The 25041-nt window shown below is 44.0% G+C and overlaps 3 protein-coding genes and 1 long non-coding RNA gene across 10 annotated transcripts in view; 3 read left to right on the top strand and 1 right to left on the bottom strand.

The window, feature by feature from the left end:
• Positions 1 to 1213: 1213 nt before the first annotated feature.
• Positions 1214 to 3410, top strand: kxd1 (KxDL motif containing 1). Its single transcript, XM_086208743.1, has 5 exons — positions 1214 to 1345; positions 2033 to 2149; positions 2246 to 2398; positions 2475 to 2521; positions 2618 to 3410. Exons 2-5 carry the CDS (start codon positions 2052 to 2054, stop codon positions 2866 to 2868), a joined length of 549 nt encoding a protein of 182 aa, XP_086064869.1. The 5' UTR covers positions 1214 to 1345; positions 2033 to 2051; the 3' UTR covers positions 2869 to 3410.
• Positions 3411 to 8039: 4629 nt separating this feature from the next.
• LOC147258741 (uncharacterized) lies at positions 8040 to 8736 on the top strand. The gene is made up of 3 exons (XR_015116806.1): positions 8040 to 8150; positions 8239 to 8454; positions 8596 to 8736. It is a non-coding gene; the product is annotated as an uncharacterized LOC147258741 (long non-coding RNA).
• Positions 8737 to 8975: 239 nt separating this feature from the next.
• On the top strand, positions 8976 to 13742 carry LOC147258740 (endoplasmic reticulum-Golgi intermediate compartment protein 2-like). The gene is made up of 13 exons (XM_086208741.1): positions 8976 to 9429; positions 9504 to 9612; positions 9903 to 9949; positions 10040 to 10107; positions 10243 to 10283; positions 10465 to 10566; positions 10676 to 10768; positions 10924 to 10979; positions 11437 to 11535; positions 11617 to 11714; positions 11783 to 11945; positions 12849 to 12928; positions 13016 to 13742. Exons 1-13 carry the CDS (start codon positions 9324 to 9326, stop codon positions 13082 to 13084), a joined length of 1131 nt encoding a protein of 376 aa, XP_086064867.1. The 5' UTR covers positions 8976 to 9323; the 3' UTR covers positions 13085 to 13742.
• Positions 13743 to 14361: 619 nt separating this feature from the next.
• magi2b (membrane associated guanylate kinase, WW and PDZ domain containing 2b) overlaps positions 14362 to 25041 on the bottom strand; it is an 83523-nt gene continuing 72843 nt past the window's right edge. For 4 of the 7 annotated variants that reach the window (XM_086208734.1, XM_086208737.1, XM_086208736.1 and 1 more), the window contains 10 exons: positions 24120 to 24312; positions 23892 to 24007; positions 23335 to 23527; positions 22741 to 22980; positions 21035 to 21220; positions 20591 to 20900; positions 19786 to 20005; positions 18977 to 19120; positions 18512 to 18650; positions 14362 to 17529 (listed from right to left, as the gene is read on the bottom strand). In XM_086208734.1, coding sequence (XP_086064860.1) covers positions 16835 to 17529; positions 18512 to 18650; positions 18977 to 19120; positions 19786 to 20005; positions 20591 to 20900; positions 21035 to 21220; positions 22741 to 22980; positions 23335 to 23527; positions 23892 to 24007; positions 24120 to 24312 — 2436 coding nt within the window. In that variant the 3' untranslated portion in view covers positions 14362 to 16834. Of the gene's footprint in view, positions 17530 to 18056; positions 18146 to 18511; positions 18651 to 18976; positions 19121 to 19785; positions 20006 to 20590; positions 20901 to 21034; positions 21221 to 22740; positions 22981 to 23334; positions 23528 to 23891; positions 24008 to 24119; positions 24313 to 25041 lie in introns of all 7 variants that reach the window. The other 3 variants (XM_086208739.1, XM_086208740.1, XM_086208735.1) reach the window with 3 other exon arrangements.

Below are 25041 nucleotides of genomic sequence, written 5' to 3'. Positions count from 1 at the left end.
GAAAAAAATGGATTACGAACAATGAATTGCAGTGAGAGGTTGGTGCAGTGGTCAGCACTGTGGCCTCACAGCAAGAAGGTTCCAGGTTCCTGCCCTGCCTCAATCACAGGATCTTCCTGTGTGAGTCTCTATGTTCTCCCTGTTCCTGTGTGGGTTCTCTCTGGTACTCCAGCTTCCTCCCACAGTCCAAACACATCAAGAGGGGACGAGGCTGATCGATACTCTAAATTGACTGTAGGTGTGACTGTGAGTGTGAATGGTTGTCTGTCTCTATGTCTTGGCCCTGTGATGGACTGGTGACCTGTCCAGGGTGAACCCCGCTTCTCACCTGGAGCCTATCCCAGCGGAGGTGGGATAGGCCCTTAACAGGATAAAAAATAGAAACTTGATGGATGAATTGAAGTGATTTACTTATACTACTTCTTACACAAGTATGCAAACTTATTAAAGAAGTCAGCTCTGGAAATATTCCAGTTTATCCTTGTTTTTTTTAAGTGATACAAAAACTTAAATCAAAGGTAACACATTCAAAAGGTGATAAATCTTTAGTTCCCTGCAATGAATGAGTTCACGTGAAATAACGACCTACTTTCCCTCATTGTGGATGAAAGCTTGGGCACTACCAGTCAGTGTTTTCCTTTACCGCCTGCTCTACTTTTAAGCTTTTGTATAACAATTGCAATTTTACTCAGATATTTTATATTTTTTAAATCTGAAAAACTGCAAATTAAATAATTTTGCAATAATGATATATCTTTGGGGCTGCATGGTGGTGCAGTGGTTAGCACTGTGGCCTCACAGCAAGAAGGTTCCGGATTCGAGTCCCGGCTCGGGCACGGGATCTTTCTGTGTGGAGTTTGCATGTTCTCCCCGTGTTCTCTCTGGTACTCCAGCTTCCTCCCACAGTCCAAAAACATGCAATTGATTGATACTCTGAATTGACCGTAGTGTGAGTGTGAATTGTTGTTCGTCTCTATGTGTTGGTCCTGCGATGGACTGGCGACCTGTCCAGGGTGAACCCCGCCTCTCGCCCGTTGATTCTGGGATAGGCTCCAGCCCCCTCGCGACCCTTAATGTGTAGGAATAAGCGGAAGATGACGATGGATGGATATATCTTTGTATTTGGCGGGTTTAATAAAAAAAAATTGGAAAAAAAACGGGCAAACACCGGAAAACTTGATCTTGTGACCGGAAGTTAAAAAAAACACGGAAGTGCTTTGTTTTTGTTTTCTGGTCAGCTGTTAGGTTTTTTTTTTTGAAGTGTGTAAGGCTGCAGTTGCAGTTTTAAACTGTCATTTTAACAGCAAGCCGTCAATTCGTACTAACTCGGTGGATCCTGCGGCAGGTAGGCGGTATGATTGCACTTCCGCTTTTTTTTTTAATCTTTGGCTTACAAGCTAACATGTTTGTGGTTCGTCCCGTGCGGCTAATTGCAGGAACACGAGAGCTAATCCTAGGTTTTGCGTGGTACAATAAAAATATCTCAGAAGAGGCGCTTGTAGAGGACATTATGTCAAGTAAAAATTATTATATAACTGCCATTGTGTCGACCTTTCTCATGACAACTAATGATATGTCTCTGCCAGTAGCGTCACCAGCGTCTGCAGCATCACTCACTTGATTGCCGGTGTTGCGTCGTATTCTGTTCCATCAGATCAGGTTCCCTCCTGTTGGACCGCTCCAGTTTGGTGTGTGTGTGTGTGTGTGTGTGTGTGGGGGGGGGGGGGGGGGGTGCAGCTTAGGTATAGCTGACGTCAGTGAGTGGGGTTAGGAGAGAGTTGGCGTCAGGGTTAGTGCTGGTTAAGGTAAGGGGAAACAAATAGACAGGGAAACAGAATCTAACGTAACTCCAGACATGTAAAGACTGTCAGTTCATTGTACAACCAACCGCTGTGCTTTATTTTGGTGAAATCTTATTACTGTCCACTATGGCTGCAGCAAGCAGCTGCATTCAGAGAAAATACTTTTAGATTTAATTGAGTATGATACTGATGTCCATGGCAAGTGTCTCAACAAAAGTGTGTATTTGCAGGGTGTTAGTCTCAATCATCATGGTGGAACCCACAGCTTCAGGCGTGTTCTGTAACAGGATGCTGAGCATGGTCAACTCTGAGGACGTGAACGCCATCATCCAGGCTCAGAGACACATGTGAGTGTTGATCTGAATGAACATGGGCATGTTGGCTTGTCAGGTCACTTCAGCAATGTCTGATGTTCATGCTTTGCTGAAACATCCTGCTAACAGGCTGGACCGCTTTGAGAAGACCAACGAAATGCTCATCAATTTCAACGTGCTGTCAAACGTGCGACTGCAGCAAATGAACGAGCGCTTCTTGCTCCACACTCGCACTCTTGTGGAGATGAAGAAAGATCTGGACAGTATCTTCAGGAGGATCAGGTAAGGCTCAGTCACCGACTGAAGAGAACACACGCACGCACACACACACTCATTGTTGTCTCCTTTGCTCCCCCAGGACACTGAAAGGGAAGATTGGTAAGCAGTACCCTGAAGCTTTCAGCCGTGAGTTTTCATTATCTTTCTCTTCAGCATTTTACAACTGTCATCTGAATCCATTTGCTGAAAAAGATGCTTCCATTTCCTCTCTGTATTCTGCAGACATCCATGAGTCACCCTCCCTGGAGGATGACGATGATGAGTTTGACACAGTTCTCCCCAGTGTTGCTACAACAATCACAACGGCCATGTCAGAGCAGAGCACAGAGTCCTGCGACACCAGTCCAGATGTTGTCTCTCCCACTGTGAGCAGATGCTCCGAGGAGCTTTCTCAAGAACCCACACCCACGTCTGACGCCCCAGAGACTGCCGTCCTGCAGGACGAGGGCCCCGACTCTGTACCTGCAGAGTAGAACAGATATTGTGTGGATGGATTTTAGTCACTAAAACTGAACTTCAATATTAACTATATCCTGACACCATCTTGTAGGTTTTACTCTTTGTTCTCCCCTTCAGTGCTCAGACGTTGATTCTGGAGATGCTCGGAACTTTTTTTGGACGCTGGCGTTATGTGTCGTTCACTTGTTCTGTGCTTGCTTCATAGTAAATAACACGGACAATACATGAAAGCGTTTTTAACATGGGGGAAACCCTTGCTCACTGTGTGGTTATAAACCTATTTCATTTTTGAATGTTTAAAGAGACGCACATACATAAATTTCTCATGTTTTATGTCACTTGGTTGACTGAAGGTTTGCCCCTCAACCTGAATAAAAGTAACAAGGTTATGATAATGCTATAAAACAACTATGAAACCTTGTTAAATCCAGGGAATTTCTGAATATTTTCACAAGCGTTTAATTAAACGAACTCAACAGGAAGGTCCGAGATAAGCTGCAGCGTCAGTAGTCAGCGATCAGTTTGATTCAATGCACTAGTCATGGCAGTTTAAAAGAGAAAAGAGTTTATTTCAGTAAAATTTTACATTTGAAATTCAAAGTGAGACGTACTGTGTGTGGGCGTACAGTATTTGGTTAGAAATGCATTTAATACGTCGGGGCTGACAGGCTTATTGTCTTAAAACAGGTTTATTTACTAAATGTGTCTTAGGCCACAGAGCCACATTAATTAATTCAGTATCAATGGATCAGCTAGTGAAAATGTCATTACATTAGAATTTTGCTCTGTATCTTGGAAAATACAGTGGAAAGGCTGTATTGATACATCCCACCACAATCAGAGCAATAATAGAACAATAATATTTCAAGATGGGATATCAGATGGGGAGAGTTGCAACTGGCTGCTCATACTGACGTTCACCAATCAGCTGACTTCAAGTACATGTTGGGTAAAGGAATGATGGTGCTGATCCAGGCGGCGCGGTGGTGCGGTGGTCAGCACTGTCTCCTCACAGCAAGAAGGTTCCGGGTTCAAACCCTGCCTCAATCACGGGATCTTTCTGTGTGAGTCTGCATGTTCTCCCTGTTCCTGCATGGGTTCTCTCTGGTACTCCAGCTTCCTCCCACAGTCCAAAGACATCAAGAGGGGACGAGGCTGATTGATACTCTAAATTGACCGTAGGTGTGACTGTGAGTGTGAATGGTTGTCTGTCTCTATGTGTTGGTCCTGGGATGGACTGGTGACCTGTCCAGGGTGAACCCTGCCTCTCACCTGAAGGCTGCTGGGACAGGCTCCAGCCCCCCCCCCCCCCCCCCCCGCAACCTTGAACAGGCTAAGCAGAAGAAAATGAATGGATGGATTGAAGTTCAGAACAAAAGCAAGATGCTGTACAGTTTCACTCAGCAGCATCTGGTTGATGCTGGGTCCAGAGGTCCTACCTCCTTGTGTTGTCTTGATCAATCTGTCAAAGCAGTTTGAACTCAAACTCTAACCCGTGTGCTCACCAGTGACGTGACACACATCTCTCCTGGTGTCTGCAGGTGCACTTCTTGACAGTTCCATCCATCCATGTCACTCAATCTTTGTCACCCCTTGAGCTCAAAGAGAAGCAGAGAGCAGATTTGGTCATTTGTGAGGTTTTTGCTCAGATGGAATTGAGTAAAAAGATCCCCACAGCTGTAAGCGAAGAGCTCCCAGAACTTCAGATTTTCCTTACAGAATAAACTGGAATTGTGAGACAGGAAAGTAAACAAAATTTTCTGTCAGCTTGTTCTGCCAGGAGCTGCGTTCCCTTTTCTTGCAGAGTTTACACAAGGACATGAGACAGAAAGCCACACCTTTAGTAAATGTCAAAGCAACAGAAATATTGATGCTGAAGCTTTTCCTTCGCCACTAGAGGGCAGTCACGGTCCACCTAGTGGCGAGAACGCACCTTTGCGCTCTCTCACTCAAAAAAAAAACAAACCCTCGGTTGCTGGTTCTAGTTGCTGGTTCGCTTGATGTGACCCATCATACACACCTAAGACAGGACAGGTCAGGCCAAACACAGTTCAACACAACATTATCTTTGTCATTTGAGAAAAGTCACCACAGTTTATTAAAATGATCCTGCAGAGGTCAACACAACCTGGACAAGGTCAAACATGTTCTGAATTGAATTCAAATCAGTGCTTGTTTACATGCTGTCAGGTTGTGGGTGGACGTCAGAGCACGAGGGTCTTCACAACTGACTGAACACACACAGATATACACTAAGTTTCCCATCATGTATATGTCATGTTGAATGTGACGTCAGTGTCAAAGACCCGTCCCTCCACCCTGGCTGTGGTCCATCGTCCATGGAGGGGAGGAGCTGATGATGTCCTCCAAGGTGGACTCCACCAATCTGGACATAAACTAAGACAGTAATTGTGTGTTAAGTATTAAAGGAATTCTTTAAGTACTCAGCTGCTGAAGACATTAATTGGATTAGATTCATCAAATTTAAGCAAATTAAGTGAGTATTACTTCTTCAGGTTCCCCACCCAGAACCTCGAGCAGCTCTGTTTGAAGACAGAGAGATCAGAAAAACTTGATATCTTAAAAAGTATCGAGGGTAGAAATCCGACAGAACAGAAATTTTGACTGAGAGCTGATGATGATTTGAATTGTTAATTGACTGACTTAACTCATTCACCAAGAAGATAACATTTGGAATGCCTTCCCTAAGTTTATTTTTAATTCAATTGGAGGACTTAATTTCCTGTTGAAATGTGAACGCAATCCCGATAAATTACCTGTAAAATTAGCAAATTTTCACAAACAAGCTCTGCTCACGCGGAAATTAGTGTACAAACACAATTTTTCGCTAACAAGCGATTACATCTGGAATAACAGGAGTATTCAGTACAAGAAAAAAATCATCATTTTGGTCTCAGTTTATGAAAACTGATGGCCAGTTGTTAATTTGTGAAGAATTTGTGTCTAAATTTGATAGAGCAGAACACCAGAGGAATATAATGTTGTTTATAATGCTGTCAATAGGAAAGTATTGCAGCTCCTTTTTGGTTCTAGAACTGAAATGTATGTGACAGCTCCAGTATGGAGTATTTTATGTAGGGAAACATTGATGTTACAAAAAAAAAACAAATGTTCAAACAAATTTATTAGACATCTTTTGAGAAATGAATCTGTTCCTTCGGCAAAAATGTACAGGAATTCTCTTTAGACTGACGTAGACTGGAAAAGTGTGGCTGATCGGGGGTAAATTTTGTCTCGACAATAAGATTAAAGAGGTATCTTTCAGAATTACACATAGAATGTGTCCAGCTAAAAAAAACATCGGAGAGATTTAAAATTGAAATTGGATACTCTTGTCATTTCTGTAGCTTGTGTGAAGAATCCATTGAACGTTTATTCTATCACTGCTTGTACAGCCGAACATTCTGGTCCAATGTGGAGAATTTTATGAAAAGGAAAAAAACAACAGCCTTTAAATCTGCAAGAGAAGGACATTTTTCTGTATTTTAAAGACAACGAAGTCAAAAAGGACCTCATTTTCTTTGTACAATTTGTTTTAATTTTAGGTAAATTTCATATTCATAAGAGGAAATGGTCCGACAGCAAACAAAGCTCTACAGTTTTTTTGTTTGTTTTGTTTCACAGTAACAACAGTAAAGCACCATCATCAATGGACTTAAAAACCCAAAAGCTTTAAAAACAAACTTTATTTTGGAAAAGTTTTGCGTGATTACAGTGTTGAAGAGGCAAGAAAGACAGGGAAGCGATATTTATCCTATCCAGTTCTTCCTAAAGCTAAAGAGGTCACATTTAGACTGTTAAATTGCATTTATCCATCTAACCACTTCTTACATACAAGATTTAATTGGGACAAAAACTCATGTGGATTTTGTGAGAATGACATTGGAACGGTGGGACATATTTTCTTTGAATGTGTGCATGTTTCTGAATTTTGGTTGTCCTTACAGGGCTGGTTATTAACCCAACAAATGACATTGCACCCTCTGAACTGGATGTCGATTAAAGTGGGAGTTCAGTTGAAGGAGAAGAACTTGGACTTCTTGGTGAACAATTTAATTTCACTTGCGAAACATTTTATTCATAGATGCAAATACTTCAAGGTGAAAGCCCACGTCAGTGAATGGAAGAATGAGCTGTGCAAAAGATCCTTGTATGACATGACTAGCAGTAATGCCCAGAGACAGCTTTCTTTAATGGACCTTTTTGCTCTTCTAAAATGAGATGCTCACAGTGTTGTTTTCTTTCTGTTCTCCTTTTTTTCTATTATCTTTTTTCTTTTATTGCTTGAAGCTGCTTCAATGTCTCCTAAGTTGATATGACAAAATGTGCCTTGATTGTTTGTACTTTGAACAACTTGAAATAAAGTTATATAAAAAAGGTAGGGAGGGATACGTCTGCCAAAGACGGGAACAGACGTGATACAGACCATCTTGTTGGGGCACTGCACCGCGATGTCCGTCCATCCCAGGGTCATCACAGTGAGCCCAGGAGACTTGAGCCCCTCAACAATAATGTACAGCTTCATAAAGCTGAAACTGCATCGAAACCCTTAACAAGGAAGGATACTTCTGTCAAAGACGGCAAGAATAGTGATGCCGACCAACTTGTTGGGGCACTGCACTGAGATGTCTGTCCGTCCAAGGGTCATCACATTGAGCCCAGGAAACTTGAGCCCCTCAACAACGATGTACAGCTTAATAAAGCTAAAACTGCATGGAAACCCTTGATGAGGAAGGATACTTCAGCTAAAGAGAAAATGGATACCAATGAACTTTTTGGTGAACTGCGCTGCATCTTGAACAAGCTGACACCAGAGAACCACCCAAGTGAGGGAGCTGCCTCTGGACACGGAGGCAAGGCTGAGGGGGGCAGCCGGTCTTGTTTTTGAGAAGGCCATCATGGAACCTCACTACTCAGGCGTGTATGCAGACATGTGCCGTTGCCTGATGGATGTAAGTATCAGATAGTTTGGGAATCTGTAATCCTGTTGTCTTAATCACACTGTTTTACTCAGTTAAACAGTGTTAGTTTCCATGCAACTCTTCCATCTTGGTGTTTGATGTTTTGTCCATTTCCCCAAATAAGCTTGCTTCATATCAGTTCTTTGACTGATGTATGAGTTGAGTCGTCACTCTTCATTACCATCTTTATTTCTTTCTCTCAGTTAAACGTTCCCACCTCAGATAGTCAGGGAAACGTGAATTTCCATCAGCTGCTGATCCGTCTTTGCAAGGGAGAGTTTGAGAAGGTCCCAAGTTATGAAGCTGCTAAAGATGTAAGAAACTTTTTTAACGATAATTTTCTCACCCACAACTTTGTCTGCTGATCATGTGACATTGACACACGCTTGTGTGTGTCCTCAGGAAGAGCAGCGTCAGGTGGCCCAGGAGAAGGAAAGACGGTGCTCCCTCGGGAATATCCAACTCATTGGGGAACTGTTTAAGCAACGGCTGTTGAGCGACTCAGTGGTTCTCACTTGCTTACAGACTTTATTGAAAAAAGGAGACGAGGAGTCACTGGAGTATTTATGTAAACTCCTGCGTACAGCCGGCCGGGACCTGGATGTCCACAACACCAAGGTGTTTAGCCATGAACCCTCCTTTAGATGGGTGGGGGTGGTCTGTGAGGGCAAATGCTGGTGAAATATGAACAATACTGGCTTGATGTTTCCGAACTGTCTCTCTGACTGACCCTGTTTGTGTGTTCTCTGCCTGGCTCAGATGGATGTATATTTCCAGCAGATAAACGGCATCTTTAGAAATGGGAAGATGTCACCTTGAATATGTTCTATGCTTCAACATATTGAGGACCTGAGAAAGGTAGATATTTACTCGTCTTCACCAGCACCCACAGATTGTGACACAAGAAAAATAATGGTGGATGGAATTTTCTGTCATGAAATGACTTATGTTGGACCAGCATTTTCTGATCCTTCTCATGTTTGAATGTAAATTCTACGTCGAAAATTGTTGAAGAAGAAGCGGAAACAAAAGTATAATCGTGCTGAGATGCTGAAATTGTGGGAATGTGCCTGTAGTTTACACTCCAGATCAGTGGGTGGCGGTGATACGCCCAAAGCTCTTAGTCGACCGATAAAATATCCAAAGAAGAAGAATCATTGGTCACCGTCAGAGGGCGCTGAGTCGAAATATGTGCACTTTTTTTGAGGTCAAATAATCTAATCCACATCATATTTACCCAGCAGGTTTTTTATGCTTAAATTTGCGAAGAAACGCTTAAACCGATGTCTGGACTCGCGATATAACATGGTTCCATCTTTGACTCGCCAGCAACCAAGTTGTTGCCAGCTAGCAGCTAAAAAAGATAAAGGTAGCACGAGAGCTGTCATGATGTCAACATCAGCACGGTAACCTGAAGTTAAATAACCCGCTGAAGACAAACGTAAAGCCGTATTTAAACTCAACAAACACCGTTAACCAGCGGTGACATGAGGAGACTGACCAAGAAGAAAGCCCTGACGCTGGTCAAAGAATTGGACGCCTTCCCCAAAGTCCCCGAGAGCTATGTGGAGTCCACGGCCAGCGGCGGGACAGGTACCGCAAAATCACCATTACGTCTCTCTTCAACTTCCTGCTGATAGCATTGACACGTCTGACCCTCTTGCCAGTGTCTCTCATAGCATTCAGTGTCATGGCTGTCCTCGCCTTCCTGGAGTTCTTTGTGTACAGGGACACGTGGATGAAGTACGAGTATGAGGTGGACAAAGACTTCAGCAGGTAAAGAGGCCATGTTGGTGCTTCAGCTTCCTCTGAAGTTCCTTGTATTCTGATGCATTTCATCAAAATGGGATGGAAAAATATCAGCTCCACGTATCAGTAAAACTCAGTCGTTACACAGCACCGCAAACGAGACACTGTTAGAATAATTCAACTCCTCAAACAGACTCAGTAAAAGCTGAACATGCTCATCCTCTTAAGGGGATGGTTGATGTTTTCTCCTCAGTACAACAGCTGTCAGAGGTTCTAATGCTCTGAATCTCTTCAATGCATCTCTTCTTCATTTTCAGTAAACTGAAGATAAATATTGATATCACAGTGGCAATGAGGTGCCAGTGTACGTACTGAACCCTTTATTAAAGCATTATTTACACACATTCATGGACCAGGGTGATGATTATTAACTAGCATGTGTGGATAAATACAGATGTGGGGGCTGATGTTCTGGACCTGGCAGAGACCATGGTTGCCTCTGATGGCCTCAAATATGAACCAGTGAGTATTAGCGCCAGTGGTAAGGAGTAGAATGTGTCCGCGGTACAATGAAAGTGCATGTTCATCCATCCGGTGTTTCAGTTGGGAAGTGTCCTTGTGCCAACTTCACAGTTTACTACTTGTCTGTATTTGCAGGTCAACTTTGAGCTTTCCCCGCAGCAAAGGTTGTGGCACATGTAAGTTAAACTGATGATGTGTCTGTATGCGCTACGTCTGCAGGATCACTTTTACCGCCCGTTTTGTCAAATAAATGATAATCTTGGATTCAAAATGTCATGTAATTAACTGAAAAAGAGTCAGCCTTTTAAAAAAAAAAAAAAAAAAAAAAGTCTCTCCCCTTGTACTTGTTCCTCTCAGGACTCTTCTGCACATCCAGGAGCGTCTGAGAGTAGAACACTCCCTCCAGGATGTTCTCTTCAAGGCTGCGTTAAAAGCAGCTCCGCCCGCTCAGCCTCAAAGGTCTGCTCATGCTGGGGAGGATGAATATATGAGTATAATTATAAAGCACCTTCCATATGCAGTGATTAACATGTAATTCCCTCCACATTCTGTTGCTTCTCTCCCATAGCGAGGACAGTTCCACTTCTCTTAATTCCTGCAGGATTCATGGACATCTGTATGTCAACAAGGTTGCAGGAAACTTCCACATTACTGTAGGCAAGTACGTATCCACGCGGCAAAGAGGAACTGGAGCGGTGTTTTCATATTTATTAGAACAAATAGCTTTCGCATTTCCTAGTGCGTTTGTTTTAACTCCTCATTCTCAGCAAGAAAGCATTTTTGTTTGTGGAATCTGATTGTTTCATCCCTGCGCAGGTCCATCCCACATCCCAGGGGCCACGCTCACCTGGCGGCCCTCGTTAGCCACGACAGTGAGTTGATTCTGTTGTTGGTAGCAAAGACGCATGTCTGAATATCTTAAGGGTTGAGAAACATTTCTGCTTCTTTTATAAAAACCCTGCTTATCTGCAGTTGGATGTTTTGGTGTCTACACCGACCCATAAAGCATTTCTTCACCTTAAAAGTGTCTTTTTACTTTGAAGTACTCTGCATTCCTCCCATTTTTCTCCCCTGCATGACTTCTTGGTGACTCCGGAGAGGAAAAGCCAGACATGCTTTGAGCTCGGAGCCTGCTTACGCTGAACTTTTGGACGCTTTTGCTGTTGTCACCAAGAAGTAATGAAGGTGGTAAAAATGTCTCTGTGAGTTCAAGACTTCTGTTAGTGCTTGAAAGGTAAAATACTTTTTAGGTGAGGTCATGTTTTGTTTGTGTCGTCGTGGCTGCTGTGACACATATTGGTCATTGTTTGGTCTGTTGTTGTGTTACAGCGTATAATTTTTCTCACCGGATTGACCACTTATCCTTCGGGGAAGCCATCCCTGGAATTATCAGCCCTCTGGACGGCACAGAGAAAGTCTCGCCTGAGCGTACGTCTCTTATTCCTGTCACGTGACCACTGAGGATAAAAGCCATGCGCTAACTCATCAGACATGCTTGACTCTCTGCAGCCAACCACATGTTCCAGTACTTCATCACCATCGTCCCCACCAAACTGAACACCTATAAGATCTCTGCAGACACGCATCAGTACTCCGTCACAGAGCGGGTAGGTTTCTGTTTTGGATAGGTTTGCACGTGTCTCAGTAAGGCAAAGACTAATGTGTCCTCCCACAGGAACGTGTGATAAACCACGCCGCCGGTAGCCACGGCGTCTCGGGGATCTTCATGAAGTACGATATCAGCTCACTCATGGTGAAAGTCACGGAGCAGCACATGCCTCTCTGGCAGTTCCTGGTGCGACTGTGTGGCATCGTCGGAGGCATCTTCTCCACCACAGGTCCTCACACGCTCTCGCTCTCCAACAACCATCTCCAGGTTTTACTTGAGCTCCAATAGTTTTTGAAGTGCGTCTAACCAAAGTCTTTAACTTTAGTATGAAAATCAATTTAAAGAGATTCGAGGTGTGTGAGAGGGATCCTTCCCAGGAAATATTTAGTGGGCTTTATTTTCTTCGATGCATCGTGATACTACAAAAAAAACCAAACAATAATAGCGATTATGTCGATTTGTGATGTCACAGCTCAGAAATGTAAAAGCTGGTTATCTGAATTTAGCTGGCAAAGCTTCCCTGCTAGCATCTGAACACCTGAACAAGGAAGTGCAGTGGTGTTTTTTTTTTTTTCTCACTGCAACCTGAAACCGCATCATCATAAATGAATCATCACAGTGATGGATTCACTCCTGCAAGTTAGGGTTTGAACACAGACATTTCCCACAGACAACAACTGATTGTGGGGGAGAAAGTTCATCATAAAACGTGGCACTTTCTCATTTTATTACTTTTTTCTTCAATTCAAGCTGCGTCAGTTTGAGTCTCGTCACAACCATAAAGAATCCATGTCGTTCCAGGAGTTCAGGTTCACCTGGGAGTTGGATCGTGTTCTCCTACACACATCATATCTGAGTTCTTTGTTTCATACCAGGAGCCAGACTGGGACCACTTTTGAAACCAGTCTGGGTACTTTGGTCAGCAGGAAATCACCTTTTAAAATGGATCTTTATTTTTTTCCAGAACTGTAAAAGAGAATATTCTTGAAAAAGACTAATATATGAAAGTGATAGGAGATATTTTTGCTCCTTGGACAAAAATAGACGCAGTAGCTTGCAAAATCCTATTAATGTGTGCAAAATGCTTATTATTGAGTGGTGATCAGTAACCCCCCCCCCCCCTTCCCCCCAGGTATGCTCCACGGGATGGTCGGCTTCTTGGTTGATGTCGTTTGCTGTCGTTTTCAAATCGGAATTTACGGTCCACTGAAGGTTGGTGAATTCACTGGAGTAGGAATGTGTCGGAGATGAGACACGGGAACCTGTTGTGTAAATAAGTCTACGTTTGTGGTGTTCCAGGAGGATCCTCTGAATGCGCCTGTAAACGGCGAATCCGCGACTCCTACAGAAAACTACACCCAGGAGTGAGAGTTGCAGTGCACCGTCTGAGCCTCACCTACAGCAATGAGGAATGGAAACACGTTTACAAATTGCTTTTGCATAAAAATGTCTCTGATCTGTTCATAAATGTGTAATTTCTTTGATCTGTTTTAAATAAATGTGTCGGCGGGGGTAGATTTAGATCATTCCTCATCTATCTGGGAGGAGATAGAAGCGATACTTCCGCTAATTTAATGTCTGCATCACTGGGGAGCTGCAGCAGCAGCAGGACTGAAGCATTTACACTTGCGTGAATATGATGTCTGGTGTTTAAGTGCCTTCACTCCCACTCGTGTCTGGGCTTCATCACAAACTTCCTCCTCAAGATAAATTACTTCTCTCTCTTTTTATCCCTTTAATTTCGTTCGGTGACTTAATAAAAGTCAAATCAGCTCTGACCAACTGCAAGCGCGTGATTTTATTATCCACAATAAAAGAAACATCAGCGTGGGGTTTGCTGAGTATTTAAATTGGGATAAAAAGGCGAGAGTTCTACAAATGTGCCTCTGGTTATTAATTTTACCGTCTTTGATCAGGGTACTTGCGGTCACGAAAAACCTGGAAATGTCATTCAATATGGAAATGGACTTTTATAAGCCTGGAAAAAGGTTTTGGAAAATTAAAGTTTTTGAAAAATGGAAATTTGCTTCCAAATCACTTTTTAGAGTAGTTTGGTTTATTCGAGATTGCCCTCGAAAAATCTTTGGCTTCATGTTGATTTCCTGTATCATGTTCCCTGTATCAGCTGAGGTCGCGCAATGGACCCCATACCAGCCAGTTTGGATAGATTTGCTTCTTTTTCACGTCTTACAAGACATTTTCATACAGGGATTCAGGTCATAAGTATCAGCCGTGATCGGCCATTTTTAATGTAGCGGTATCTCTTCTTGGAAATAACATGGTAAATATGATTGATTGAACTGAAGAAATTGTTACTTATTCAAATTCGTAACGTCAACATGATTTTTTTTTTCAGTGTGAACAGAATATGATAATATCAAATGAACTTGTTAGTGTACTCCACATCTTGAAATGTCGGCCACATCAGATGAAAAATTGTGGCGCGTCAGTATTGAAGCAAAAAGAACAAAACGCTTGCCTCGTGTCATAGGACGCAGAGGCGTGGACATTTTCCTGGAATGTGAGGGGAAAGTCATTGAAATTTACTGGTAAAAATGTGTCTCCGCCCTGTTTGACTTGAACTCTCGTATAAATCCATGGGAGCAGCGAGCAAGACAACACCTACAGAAGAGTACTTTACACCATGTCAAGAGTTTATTTGACAGTATTTCAGAATATCTTTCAGTAAACAAGTTTTTTTGTTTTTTAGCAAAATGTAATATATCAGTACTGTCGCATTTCATAAAAATAGTTGTTCACGTCTTTGAAACTACAGTATCAATGATACAGTAAACCATATTTGTAGGAATACAGCTGTACAAGGTGAATAGTACACAATTAACACTACACAGTTTTACTTGATCTCGATGGGGACTCATGAACGTGCCATCCGTCACAGGTTCCAATAAAGCAGTTTTTTTTCTTTTGTTTTAGTATACAAAAACCACTCACAACAGGCAGGGTGGCGGCCTGGAAGGAGACAAAGGGCTGGATGACGTATTCTTCCACGGTGAACACATTTCTACAGTCTTCTAAAGCTCCTCGCTAACGCGTTAGCTCAGAAATATCAAGACCGCATCCTCTACTGGAAAACCGTTGTGGGTAAAGATCAGTGTCGATGCTTTATGCACAAGGTCTCGCACGTCTCAGTCTGCAGGCGCGTTGGCATGCTAATAGCAGTCTACCAGAAGGCCCACAGCAGTTTACAAGTACACCTCAGATGTGCCAACATGCTGCATTCAGTCACACATTGTCACAAAGCACTGTGATTTTTTTTTTTTTCTCAAGAACTCATCTGGTCCTTCAGTACACAAAAGCTCTGGTGATATGTTTGTAATGAGCGCAAACATCTTGTTGAGAGAAATAGAAAATGGAGAAATTCAGGAACCTGGTGATTTAGCAGCATGCCTCGACTTTCTGCTGGTAACAAACTTTGTAATAAAACATATTTCAACGCTTTTATGTGTCACAGACAATCTAAGATACAGGGAGGATTGCAACTGCCTGCAACAAAGCAAATTAAAATGTTTCCTTTATACAGAGTGGACAAATCAAGCTGGAGACTCGTGTGACAGCAGGAAAACACGGCTAACTTTGAGAATGACCCTGTCTTGACAAACGTTCACAGCTCTACTTTCTCTTCCCCTGGATTCAAGCCTCCTCGGACCCCCCCGATGACTGACTGAGAATCTTCACAGACAAGAGGATGTGATGATTCAGGCTACATTTGATCCCCCGTTTAAACACCGGCGGGGGACGAGGGCAATCACTGCCACTGATAAGCCGTACAGCTTAGTGCATCAAGGTAACTGGTATATACTGCTGCTGCTGCTGCTCCGTGTCAAGTCCGAAGAGAAAGAGGCTCCACAACTCAACAGTTTGCTGATATGTGTGCGTGGTCACTAATTTTGCATTCAGTTCCCAAAAACAAATCACCACGGCAACAGATGTGCATTAGTTTGAGTAAGGCACTCCGCCCCACCTCGTAACCAGCGGCCTCCTCTTCCCCGCGCCGATGCCCCTCTCCCACAGTGATGTGGTACACTTAGCACAGTAAAAGGCATAGAAATGGGAAATATAGACTGGACACACTTGTTCTGTTGAGCATTAAATGAATACAACACAGGTTATAAGTCTGCACAATGAATGCATGGTCGACTTGTGATCGAGTTGTGTACAGAACAGTATCATGAGTTCTTACTAAGCCAGCTGTCAGTTCAACTTGATGGAAAAAAAGAGCTCCACAGGTGATGTCCTCTCTATGTTCTACCTCTGAAGGACATGGGAGTCCCTGTGTAATGACATGGTGGTTTGTATCCATGCACGGGACCACCGTCTCCCCCCGGCGGTTTGGGTCTAGTGACTTGCAAAGTCGTTGATATGTAGTCATAGACGAGGCCATGGAGAAGGTGATCTAAATACTGTCCTGGTGTTGTTTACAATGCATCTAACTACAACACTGCCTCAAACACCAACAGGTATGCTTTTGAGTTACCAAATGTACATATTTTTGACATCTTTACATTTACAGTATATGATATATTGGTAGGCATGAGAGATCTAACGCATATCTGCTTAACCAAGCTGTCATTTGGGTCAGTGCCATGTCCTCCAGGAGCTCAAGAGACGTTTCAGTCTCACTGCCTACATTGGACAGATTCCTAGTCTCATTCGTCCCACTGCACAGAGAAAATGGAGCAAAAGTAAATCTCTTCGATGCACATATGTCTCTCCTGCGAGGAACCTTGTTCCATCTGAGGTTAAGTTGCACTCACCAATCTGAGACAGATACGGTTGAGCAGTTAAAGGTTCATGTTGAAAACAAAGCTCCACAGTTCCATCTGTGGTGAAAACTCCCACATTTGAGGGCACAAAATGCCTACATGTCGACTCCATCTGGGTTCATACTGCATGTTACAGTAGCTGCAAACGTTCCTCTGCTTTTTAAGGTGGTGGGTGTAATAATCATTTCATAAGAAACATAAAATATGATGTCAGAAGTAGATGGAGAGGAAAACAGGATAGAAAGTGAGAGTGAGGGAAGTATACTGTTTTTCCATCTGTAGGTGAACTGAAAGAGTAGCCAGACAGTGTGATCCGCTCCAAACTAGATCCTCTCTACCTGCTTACTGTGGAGGTCCAGGACCTCAGGGTGCCAGGCATTTTGTCAGACCCAGGGACGTTCCAGGGCCCAGGGGAGGCAGCTGCACTCCTTGCAGGAGGATCCTCCACAGTTTTAGAGGAGCAGCAGAGCCCACTGTGGCCACTGGCCCTCTCGTCTTCTCTGGGGAACAGACCCCTGGACACCAGTCTCTCCTGGAGGCTGACGTGTCCGTCTCCACCGCCGAGAGAGGCTCCATTCAAATTTACACTCAAATATGGGTCCCAGGGCCAGACCGTGCTCATCGCCTGGGTGTTCAGGCCCTTCCTCTCACAGCAGGGGGAACAACTCTCCCTTGAACGCTCTCTTTTATCAGCAGACCTCCCCAGGACAGATTTGGGAGGCAAAGCCAGAGGATGTCTATCGCCTGGCGCACAGTCCACCTCTCCAGACCCCTGAGGGGTTCCCTGCCCCCTGATGATGCACTTCTGCTGGGTGGACCTGCCACCTGTAGCCCCTCTAATAGAGCTATGGTCTGTCAGCTGTGGAACCTTGTCTGCCATGCACACTGTGGCCTCTAAAGGGAGCTGATGAGGGGAGTCTGGGGCTGAGGCTGGATGGGATGGAGACAATGGATTCGGGCGGGATTCAAGGGTCACTTCCTGCAGGGCAGAGTGGATTGTAGAAAGGGAATCCCAGGGGCCGGCACAGTCTGTGGGGGAGGAGACAAACATGCTCATGAGGATAGAGATGAAGGGATTGACACGAAAGAAAGAGGAGAAGACAGAAGCAGTACACAATAATACAGTCAAACACCACAGGCTAACGTGTCAGGCAAACTTGCATGCAAATGTGTGTCGACAGCACACACCCAGGCTACGCTGACGGGCTTATCTAAACACGTTTAGACATGAAGGACAACTCGTGTGTTCTATATTTTTCATTTGGTGCAAAAGAATTCATTCAGAGCTTGAAACGTGAAGATATTCACGGCTGTGTGAGCGACTGATCGAAGCAGCTCTGAGCAGATTGATTTCACAGAGTGTTCTTCACAGCCTTCTTCACCATCACTCAATTTCACGTAGAGGGTCACTTCTAACCATTTTGCGGTCTTACGATGACAAACAAACAAACGCACGCACCCACACAGACTGTTTACTGTTCCCATGCATTAGGTCTTAATCATGCACACAGCACGTTAATCAGAATGGAAAGAGAGACATGCAGTTTTTCACAAACCGTGTCTTTAGAGTGGCCCATTAGGAAGAAATAGGGGGAGCTTAATGTGTCACCTTTCATGCACATGGAGAGGTTGGGAGGTACCATTCCTGAGGGAAGGCAAGTAGAAGCCTATACCAATCATTAGACTTAAAGCAGGGGTGTTACAACACATGTAGGAAAAAGCTACAGAAATGTTATTACCGTGTTTGTTCAAAATGTTTTTTTTTTTCCCCCACACAGACACAAAGTTGAGATGACAGGTAGTAAAATGCAGACATATTAATAGCAGGAAAGGGTTATTCTGCTTGTTATGTGCTGTAGAGTAAACACACACTGTGCTGGGAGATGCCATGTTGGCTCAGAACACTTAATCTCCATATAAAGTGAGAAAGTTCAGGTGAGAGACTGAGGAGAGAGAAAGATTAGAGAGAGGGGGATGTTTAACCACTCTGGTCGGTGCCAAGAAAACCCACCATATTCTGGCACCTGTCCGGTGCCTCTCTTTAGCAGCAGCCTGACCCGCCTGCCTCCTGCCTTGATGAGTTCAATGGCGCGGGCGTGAGTCATGTCCCGCGTGCTGTCCCCGTTAATCTCTATGATCTGATCCCCTACCTGGAGGAGACACAGGACACGTTTGACTTCTGTCAAGACACATCATCCACGGAGGGTTGACTTATCTACACAACACTTCTGCTTGTGCCCGCGGAGCAGCTCAAGTGGAGGAGGGTGGGGGTGGGGTCACTCTATCAGTGAGGTCACTTGCATGTTTACTTGTTTGCGTTCCCCCTAACCTCTGAGCTACTGCTGTGTCGTAAAGAAGAGGGGCAGACTGCACAACAAAAATCAGTATCAAATAGCAATGCTATCATAACCAAATATTATGTTTATTTTCAGAAAACAGCCACTGTCCCTCCAAGCTGCCTCATTTGTCATCTCACCCTCATCCTCCCATTACGTATGGCAGGTCCGTCCTCCGCAAGACGCAACACAAATAGGTCCATCTTGTACTCTCTGCCCCCGCGGATGCTGAAACCGAAACCCTTTGCGCTTTTCTCCAGCTCCACTGTGAAGTAATCAAAGTCCTGAAGGACACAAGAGCAGGACACTTGTAATAAATCCAAAGCAAATACAGCATGAAAAATCCACAACAGCCTCCACTAGCACAGCTCCACACAAATACGTAACCGTCGCCCTCTTAAAATAATCGCCTCAAGTTATTTTTTCACGTTTTTCAGAAAACAAATAAAACTGGAGACGAAACATCATTTAAGCTAAAAAAAAAAATTTTTTTTTGGTCAAAAAATGAACGGCAGTTATTTTAAGGAGGTGACGATGTTAACCACTTGGGGGCAGTGGAAACAAGTTGTGAGTACAACATTGACATTTCATCATCATTTTAGTAGCTCAGTTGCTTATTTACACATGTAGCAGTCAGGAAGCAAAAATAACACTCATTTGTATTGGCTTGTTTCCACCCAGTAACCGTTGGTATAATATCTCTCCTGGCTCTATTTCTGGCCTCATTCAGCTCCAGAGGGAAATGTCTGGCTCCTCAGCTGCTAAATGTTCTTCTGTGTTTACAAGCTAGTTACCGACTATATCTGTTGTGTCTGTTTGGTGGAGCCTTCATCCAGGTGTGATAATTCTCTAACATCGGACATTCAACACTGTCACGTGATACATTTTTATATAAATATTGATTTGAACTTCTTCAGGCTTCACCAGTGTGTCTTTGGCATAATTGTACCTGTGGTCTGAAGTCTGCAGCGATACCCAGAGGGAACTGTGCAGCAGCGGGATGCTGTCTGAAGTCCAACAGACCGGGCGGGTGTCGGTAGTCCAGCGTCGGGGGCTGTCGATAATCAGTCACTGGTGGGTGACGGTAGTCTACTGGTGGTTGCCTGTAATCCGTGAATGGAGGATGGCGGAAGTCAGGTTTGACATCCTGTCTGGCTTTTACCTCTGACCTGTGAGGAGAATAATCAGTCTGAGGAAGCACACAAGGACACTTCAACCTCACGTGTTGTCTCCTTTGAGCGTGGGCGGTGTTCCAAACTGCACATTGATGGGGATGTTAGACTGCTATTGTACGAGTGTATGGGAACTAGTGTGTGTGCAGTTAGCGAGGGTCACCTAGACGGATGGAAATATCACCAACTCTTACACTTGTAAAAAAAAAGGGGGGGGGGCATAAATCCACAGCTCTGGGAGGGGTACACACACCCACACCCACAAACACACACACACACACACACACAAACACACACACACACACACACACACACACACACACACACACACACACACACACCCATTCATGCATGCATGCACTCACACTTCCATAGTTTTGACACAGGGCGGGCCTGATCACTGGTTTCCTGCATTATAGAAGAGATACCTTAGGTAAATTATTCACAGACACTGTAAGAGCTAAGTGGTGTTACTCAACAAAGCAGGACCCAGCCTGAACCGAGAGACTGAAGTTGTTTCCACAGTCAAACTGCAGGAAGATGACAATAAATTCATCCTACCAAACTCTGCTGCTGTCTCACCTGCCGTCATGGAGGTAGAGCTGTGGAGGAGGGCCAGATGGCTGCGTGACCGGGCTCTGCTGGGTTCCGGCTGGTGCTGACTGGGAGGCCGCTGGTGTAGCAGAGCAGATCATGGTTTGGCTTGTTTGAGCTGGTGTCTGGCCGGACTGGGCAGGTGCTTGCCCTGTCTGAGGGGCCATTTGGCCCGGCTGAGGGGCCGTTTGACTGTGCTGGGCAGCTCCTTGGCTTGGCTGGGCTACAGGGCTGGGTTGGGGGCTGTGTTTCTGGGTCATGGGGCTCTGCTTCTCTGAGCTGGGCCCAGAATGGGAGCCTGCGATGGACAGAAGAGTACAGAAAACGTGTGAGAGGTTGAATACAAAGACACACAATCACAAATGCATCAGAATTCAGTGCCACACAAATTTCACCGTGCAAAATTAAATTCCATTTGACACAAACACTTGCCTTCCTCCGGGATGATGTGCAGTGTGACTGTTAGCCCTGCATCTTTAATGAGCTTAACAATGTCTGCGTGCGGCATGCTGATGATGGACTGTCCGTTCACAGCCAGGATCCGATCGCCCACCTTCAGCTTCCCACATCGGTCCGCAGGGCTGCCCTCGATGATACGTCCTATTTTATGGGGCACAGCTGGAAACAGCCAGTAACAAGATGGTTGTCAGCACCAATTTTGAAGAAAAAGTACAGATAAAACTCAACGTTAAAGTACAATGTCTCAAGTTTTCTCTTTTACTTATAAATATTTATGCTGAAGGAGCATTCAGCCTTCATCAAATGTTCATCACAGTGAGTAGGAGACTGAACCAAATCTTTAGTCTACTTCCTTTTTGATTCTATTCTACTTTTGTTATCCAGCCGTATCGATTCGTCTCATCTTATTTGTACAGTCCTGTTAACTGTCGGATGCTGCTGCTATAACTAAATTTCCCCTCGAGGATTAATAAAGCCTTGCCAGACAGGAATATGAAACAGTGTTGCCCCCTTTTTTAAATTCCACCGTTGCATGTTGGCTTTTATCAACACATTTCACACAAAAACAGACAACTGAAAGTTTTCACTTCAATATTATATTTCTGGATGCACCAAGCAGAGAAAATCCCCGAGGGTCTGTTGAACATGCACCATTACATCCTGAACTAATGTTTGATATTATAATGACGACTGTATAGTAAACCCACTTTTGGGCTATGCGTATTCCTAGGTGTAGGACGAAACCCAGAGGGGATGCTAGGAATCCAACATTTATAGGAATATCTTTTGAGTGCAGTGGATTTATTTGATGAGAGAAAATATTTGTGAAGGATATTGTCATAAAAAGTTCTTCAATGTGTGTGCATACCAGCTTCTTTCTTTCCATTTGTTCAGATTTCTGACTTTCACAGATTCATGGTCAATCTGGCATGAAATTAAGACCAATATAAAACAAAACGGCCAAACTGGGAGTTCAACAACAATCAAGAGAAAGAAAACCATACATAAACCATCTCACTTATTCAAATCAAAGTACACTAATTAATAAGAATATAAACACTAATTTCGTACATTCATTGCTAATGGATATGAAGTCCCCTCATAATTAATTGTCCATTGTTGAACAGCAGATCATAACTTTATCAGTGGACATGCAGTGAAAATGCAACTGATATGTCAGGAACTATTTAATCCACTAAAATTAGTGTTTCTTAAAATGATACTTGACCCCAAAAGTGATTTTTGAGCTTCCAAAGAATGAGTTCTGAACCTGGAAGGGTTATGGTTTGTTTGAAGTGAGCTCAAATCAAAGTGTTTGCAAATGGACATTTTTTGACAGTTTTTTTTTATTGTTAGGAGTTCATGGCTATGAGGCGCCATCAGCTTCAATCTAAATGTACATAGCTGGCTCTTTCTGCATCACGGAGTCACAAAGATGTGATGTGGTGGGGGAAAAAAAAACCCCACACACAACTTGAAAGGTAAAACACACCATTTGGGGGAAGTATCACTTTAAGGTTTTGGTTTCTGTCAATACACATAAGCCAGAAGTCAACAAGTACCATGTAGCACCTTAAATGAATATAGTAACGAGAACCGGTGAACATCCTTCTTGTAAATCCTGGTTTTACACATTTTGTACACAGGAACCTTTAAGGGCCCAGAAAGAAGCAACTCACTGATGACAGTGGCGTTCTCCGGTCTGTTGAGGGAGCTGATGATGACGAAGCCGAAGCCCTCATTCTCCTTGCGGTGAATGACCACATCGCTGGTTTGCAGAGTGGATCCCTCTGGTGGAGAAGTAGCGGAGGGGATGGCAACCACCGCAGGGCCGGCAGCCGAGGCTGCGTCGCTACGTGGAGAGCTGTGTTGAGTTGACACTAAGCTGGGGCTGCGGCCGTTCACAGGGCACGGCTCCCCTGGAGGATGAGTCAAAGTAGCAGTTCCCTTACTGTACGTAGACACACTTATTAGATATTTAAAATCTCGTCAGCCTATTTGCTTCTCAGTTATCGCTCATCAGCTTGTCATTTGACAGGTCTAGCCGTTGTGTCACCAAATTTAATGAAGTTTTACAGTTTCTGGAAGGACATGAATCATGAATCAGACTGATGAATCCACGTATGTCTGCGAGTGTGGTGCTCAAACAAGAAGATGCTGACACTCAGATTGAAGGTTTTCAATTCATGCCATTGAAATGCGCGTTACGTTCTCCAGTCTTAGTTGGCAAAAAAACATGAAAACATGAATGTATAAATAAATCATCTCCTTACCAGGCGTTTGCACTCTCCTTCTCACAGTCAAGCTGACTTGACCGTTGCGGGCGGCCGCGTGCATCAAGTCTATAACATATTTGTGTGGTTTCCCAGCAACCACATTTTTATCCACAGAAATGAGCTCATCCCCAGGTCTCAGTCGGCCATCACGCTCAGCGGGAGTGTTCTCTATTATAGCGCCAATGACAATCTGTTCAAAGACAATCAATATTAGCAGCATAGATGGAGGCGAAGAGGATGAAACAGAGAGGTGGTGGAATCAAACGCTTATCTAGCCTGCAAACTGGTTTTGGTTGTTGTTGTAATATAGTTTGCATGCTGGTTTACACTTGCACAGGTTAGCAAGGCTTTTCTTCAGTATGGGAGGACGTCAGGGGTTAGATGGGGGTGTGTGCTTGCGTGTAAGTGTGTGTGTGTGTGTGTATGTGTGTGTGTTAGCGGGGGGAATGCTAATCAGAGTCATGATCTAAAACCACGAGGATGATGTTAGGGTGCATTTAAGATGGTGTGTATGAGATGTAATGTGTGTGAGGTCCAGCCCGTCCCATACGAGCCTTGTCACGGGCGTCCGGACTCACAGCCTGCACGGCCTCGTCTCCCCCAAGGATACGGAAGCCGAAGCCGGTCTTCTCCCTCAGAAGGTGCACCTCCACCTCTTCGTATTCCGGACCTGACGCACACAGATGCAATATCGGTTTGCTCTTTGTTTGACAGCAAATCAAATGCAACATAAGGCTCTGTCTCCTGTGATATACCGACACACTAACATGCTCCGCACTCACGTCGGCTCTCATAGATAGCCCTGGACTTTTCGTAAAGGTCATAAGGGTCAGGCTTATTAAGGTCAAAGCCTTCGGTGGAGTCAGGTACAGAGGTGCGGTGCTGTGGCTGGTTTGGAAACGGCGTGCCAGGAGGCAAGACCGGGCCAGACAGATTTGCTTGGGGGCTTCCATGAGGGTCCCATTGGTCCGGTAACTACAAAAGGAAACAAGAGTAACCCTGCAATTAAAGATCTCGTGACCTAAGAGTAAAAACATCCGTTACTGTCAGTTAGAATTTCACTGCTCATGTTGAAAAACCTCTGATTACACAGTGTAGCTCGATCCTTTTTATTTATAAATGTTTTGAACCCAGGTTATAACATACTACTCGTGCTTCCTGTCACCGCTGGATCAATGGGGGTAAGACAGAAACATGTTTTCCTGTCAGGATCTAAGTGTTTGAATGACATGCTTTATTCGCACTATGAGCTCAAAAAAGTGCTGGCAGCAATACACAGTAAAGTAGAATCACTGCGCGCGGTTGTAGATCTCCGCCAACCGACCTAGATGCAGTTTACATTCACGTCTCTCAAGGCTCACTTAAGACCGCATGTACTGTAGACTTATGATAATAAAAAGGTTAAAAAAGAGCATTTAAAAAAAAAAAGCAAAACAAATTACCATTATTCCCTCAAGGTATTACTGAGTCAGCAACAATGGCCCAAAGAGTGTTTTTGCAGAACCTTTAATGACCTTTAATGTCATCATTTCATGCTTTTCCACATCCCTGTGATATTTTGCCATAAACAGCATTACAATTCAATTCACATTCTTGTAGGATCACAGGGACTTTTGACTGCCAAGGTTCAATCAGTTCATCCTGGAGTCTGAGTGGGAGTTTGTGCCAAAGTTGAGCAAATTCAAAGTGTTACTGAGATACTGT

The sequence above is a fragment of the Aulostomus chinensis genome, chromosome 7, assembly GCF_037954235.1.
Source record: "Aulostomus chinensis isolate RoL2024-O1b breed Wild chromosome 7, RoL_Achi_v1.0, whole genome shotgun sequence".
Taxonomy (NCBI): domain Eukaryota; kingdom Metazoa; phylum Chordata; class Actinopteri; order Syngnathiformes; family Aulostomidae; genus Aulostomus; species Aulostomus chinensis.
The sequence above is the reverse complement of the archived record's forward strand: the minus strand, read 5'-3'. Positions and strand labels throughout refer to the sequence as shown.

Coding starts and splice junctions, on each gene's coding strand:
- kxd1 (XM_086208743.1), top strand. CDS start 2,052: ATGGTGGAACCCACAGCTTCAGGCGTGTTCTGTAACAGGATGCTGAGC. Junction 2,150..2,245: donor ATCCAGGCTCAGAGACACAT/GTGAGTGTTGAT, acceptor TCCTGCTAACAG/GCTGGACCGCTTTGAGAAGA. Junction 2,522..2,617: donor GTACCCTGAAGCTTTCAGCC/GTGAGTTTTCAT, acceptor TGTATTCTGCAG/ACATCCATGAGTCACCCTCC.
- LOC147258740 (XM_086208741.1), top strand. CDS start 9,324: ATGAGGAGACTGACCAAGAAGAAAGCCCTGACGCTGGTCAAAGAATTG. Junction 9,950..10,039: donor AGTGGCAATGAGGTGCCAGT/GTACGTACTGAA, acceptor GGATAAATACAG/ATGTGGGGGCTGATGTTCTG. Junction 11,946..12,848: donor AGGCATCTTCTCCACCACAG/GTCCTCACACGC, acceptor CCTTCCCCCCAG/GTATGCTCCACGGGATGGTC.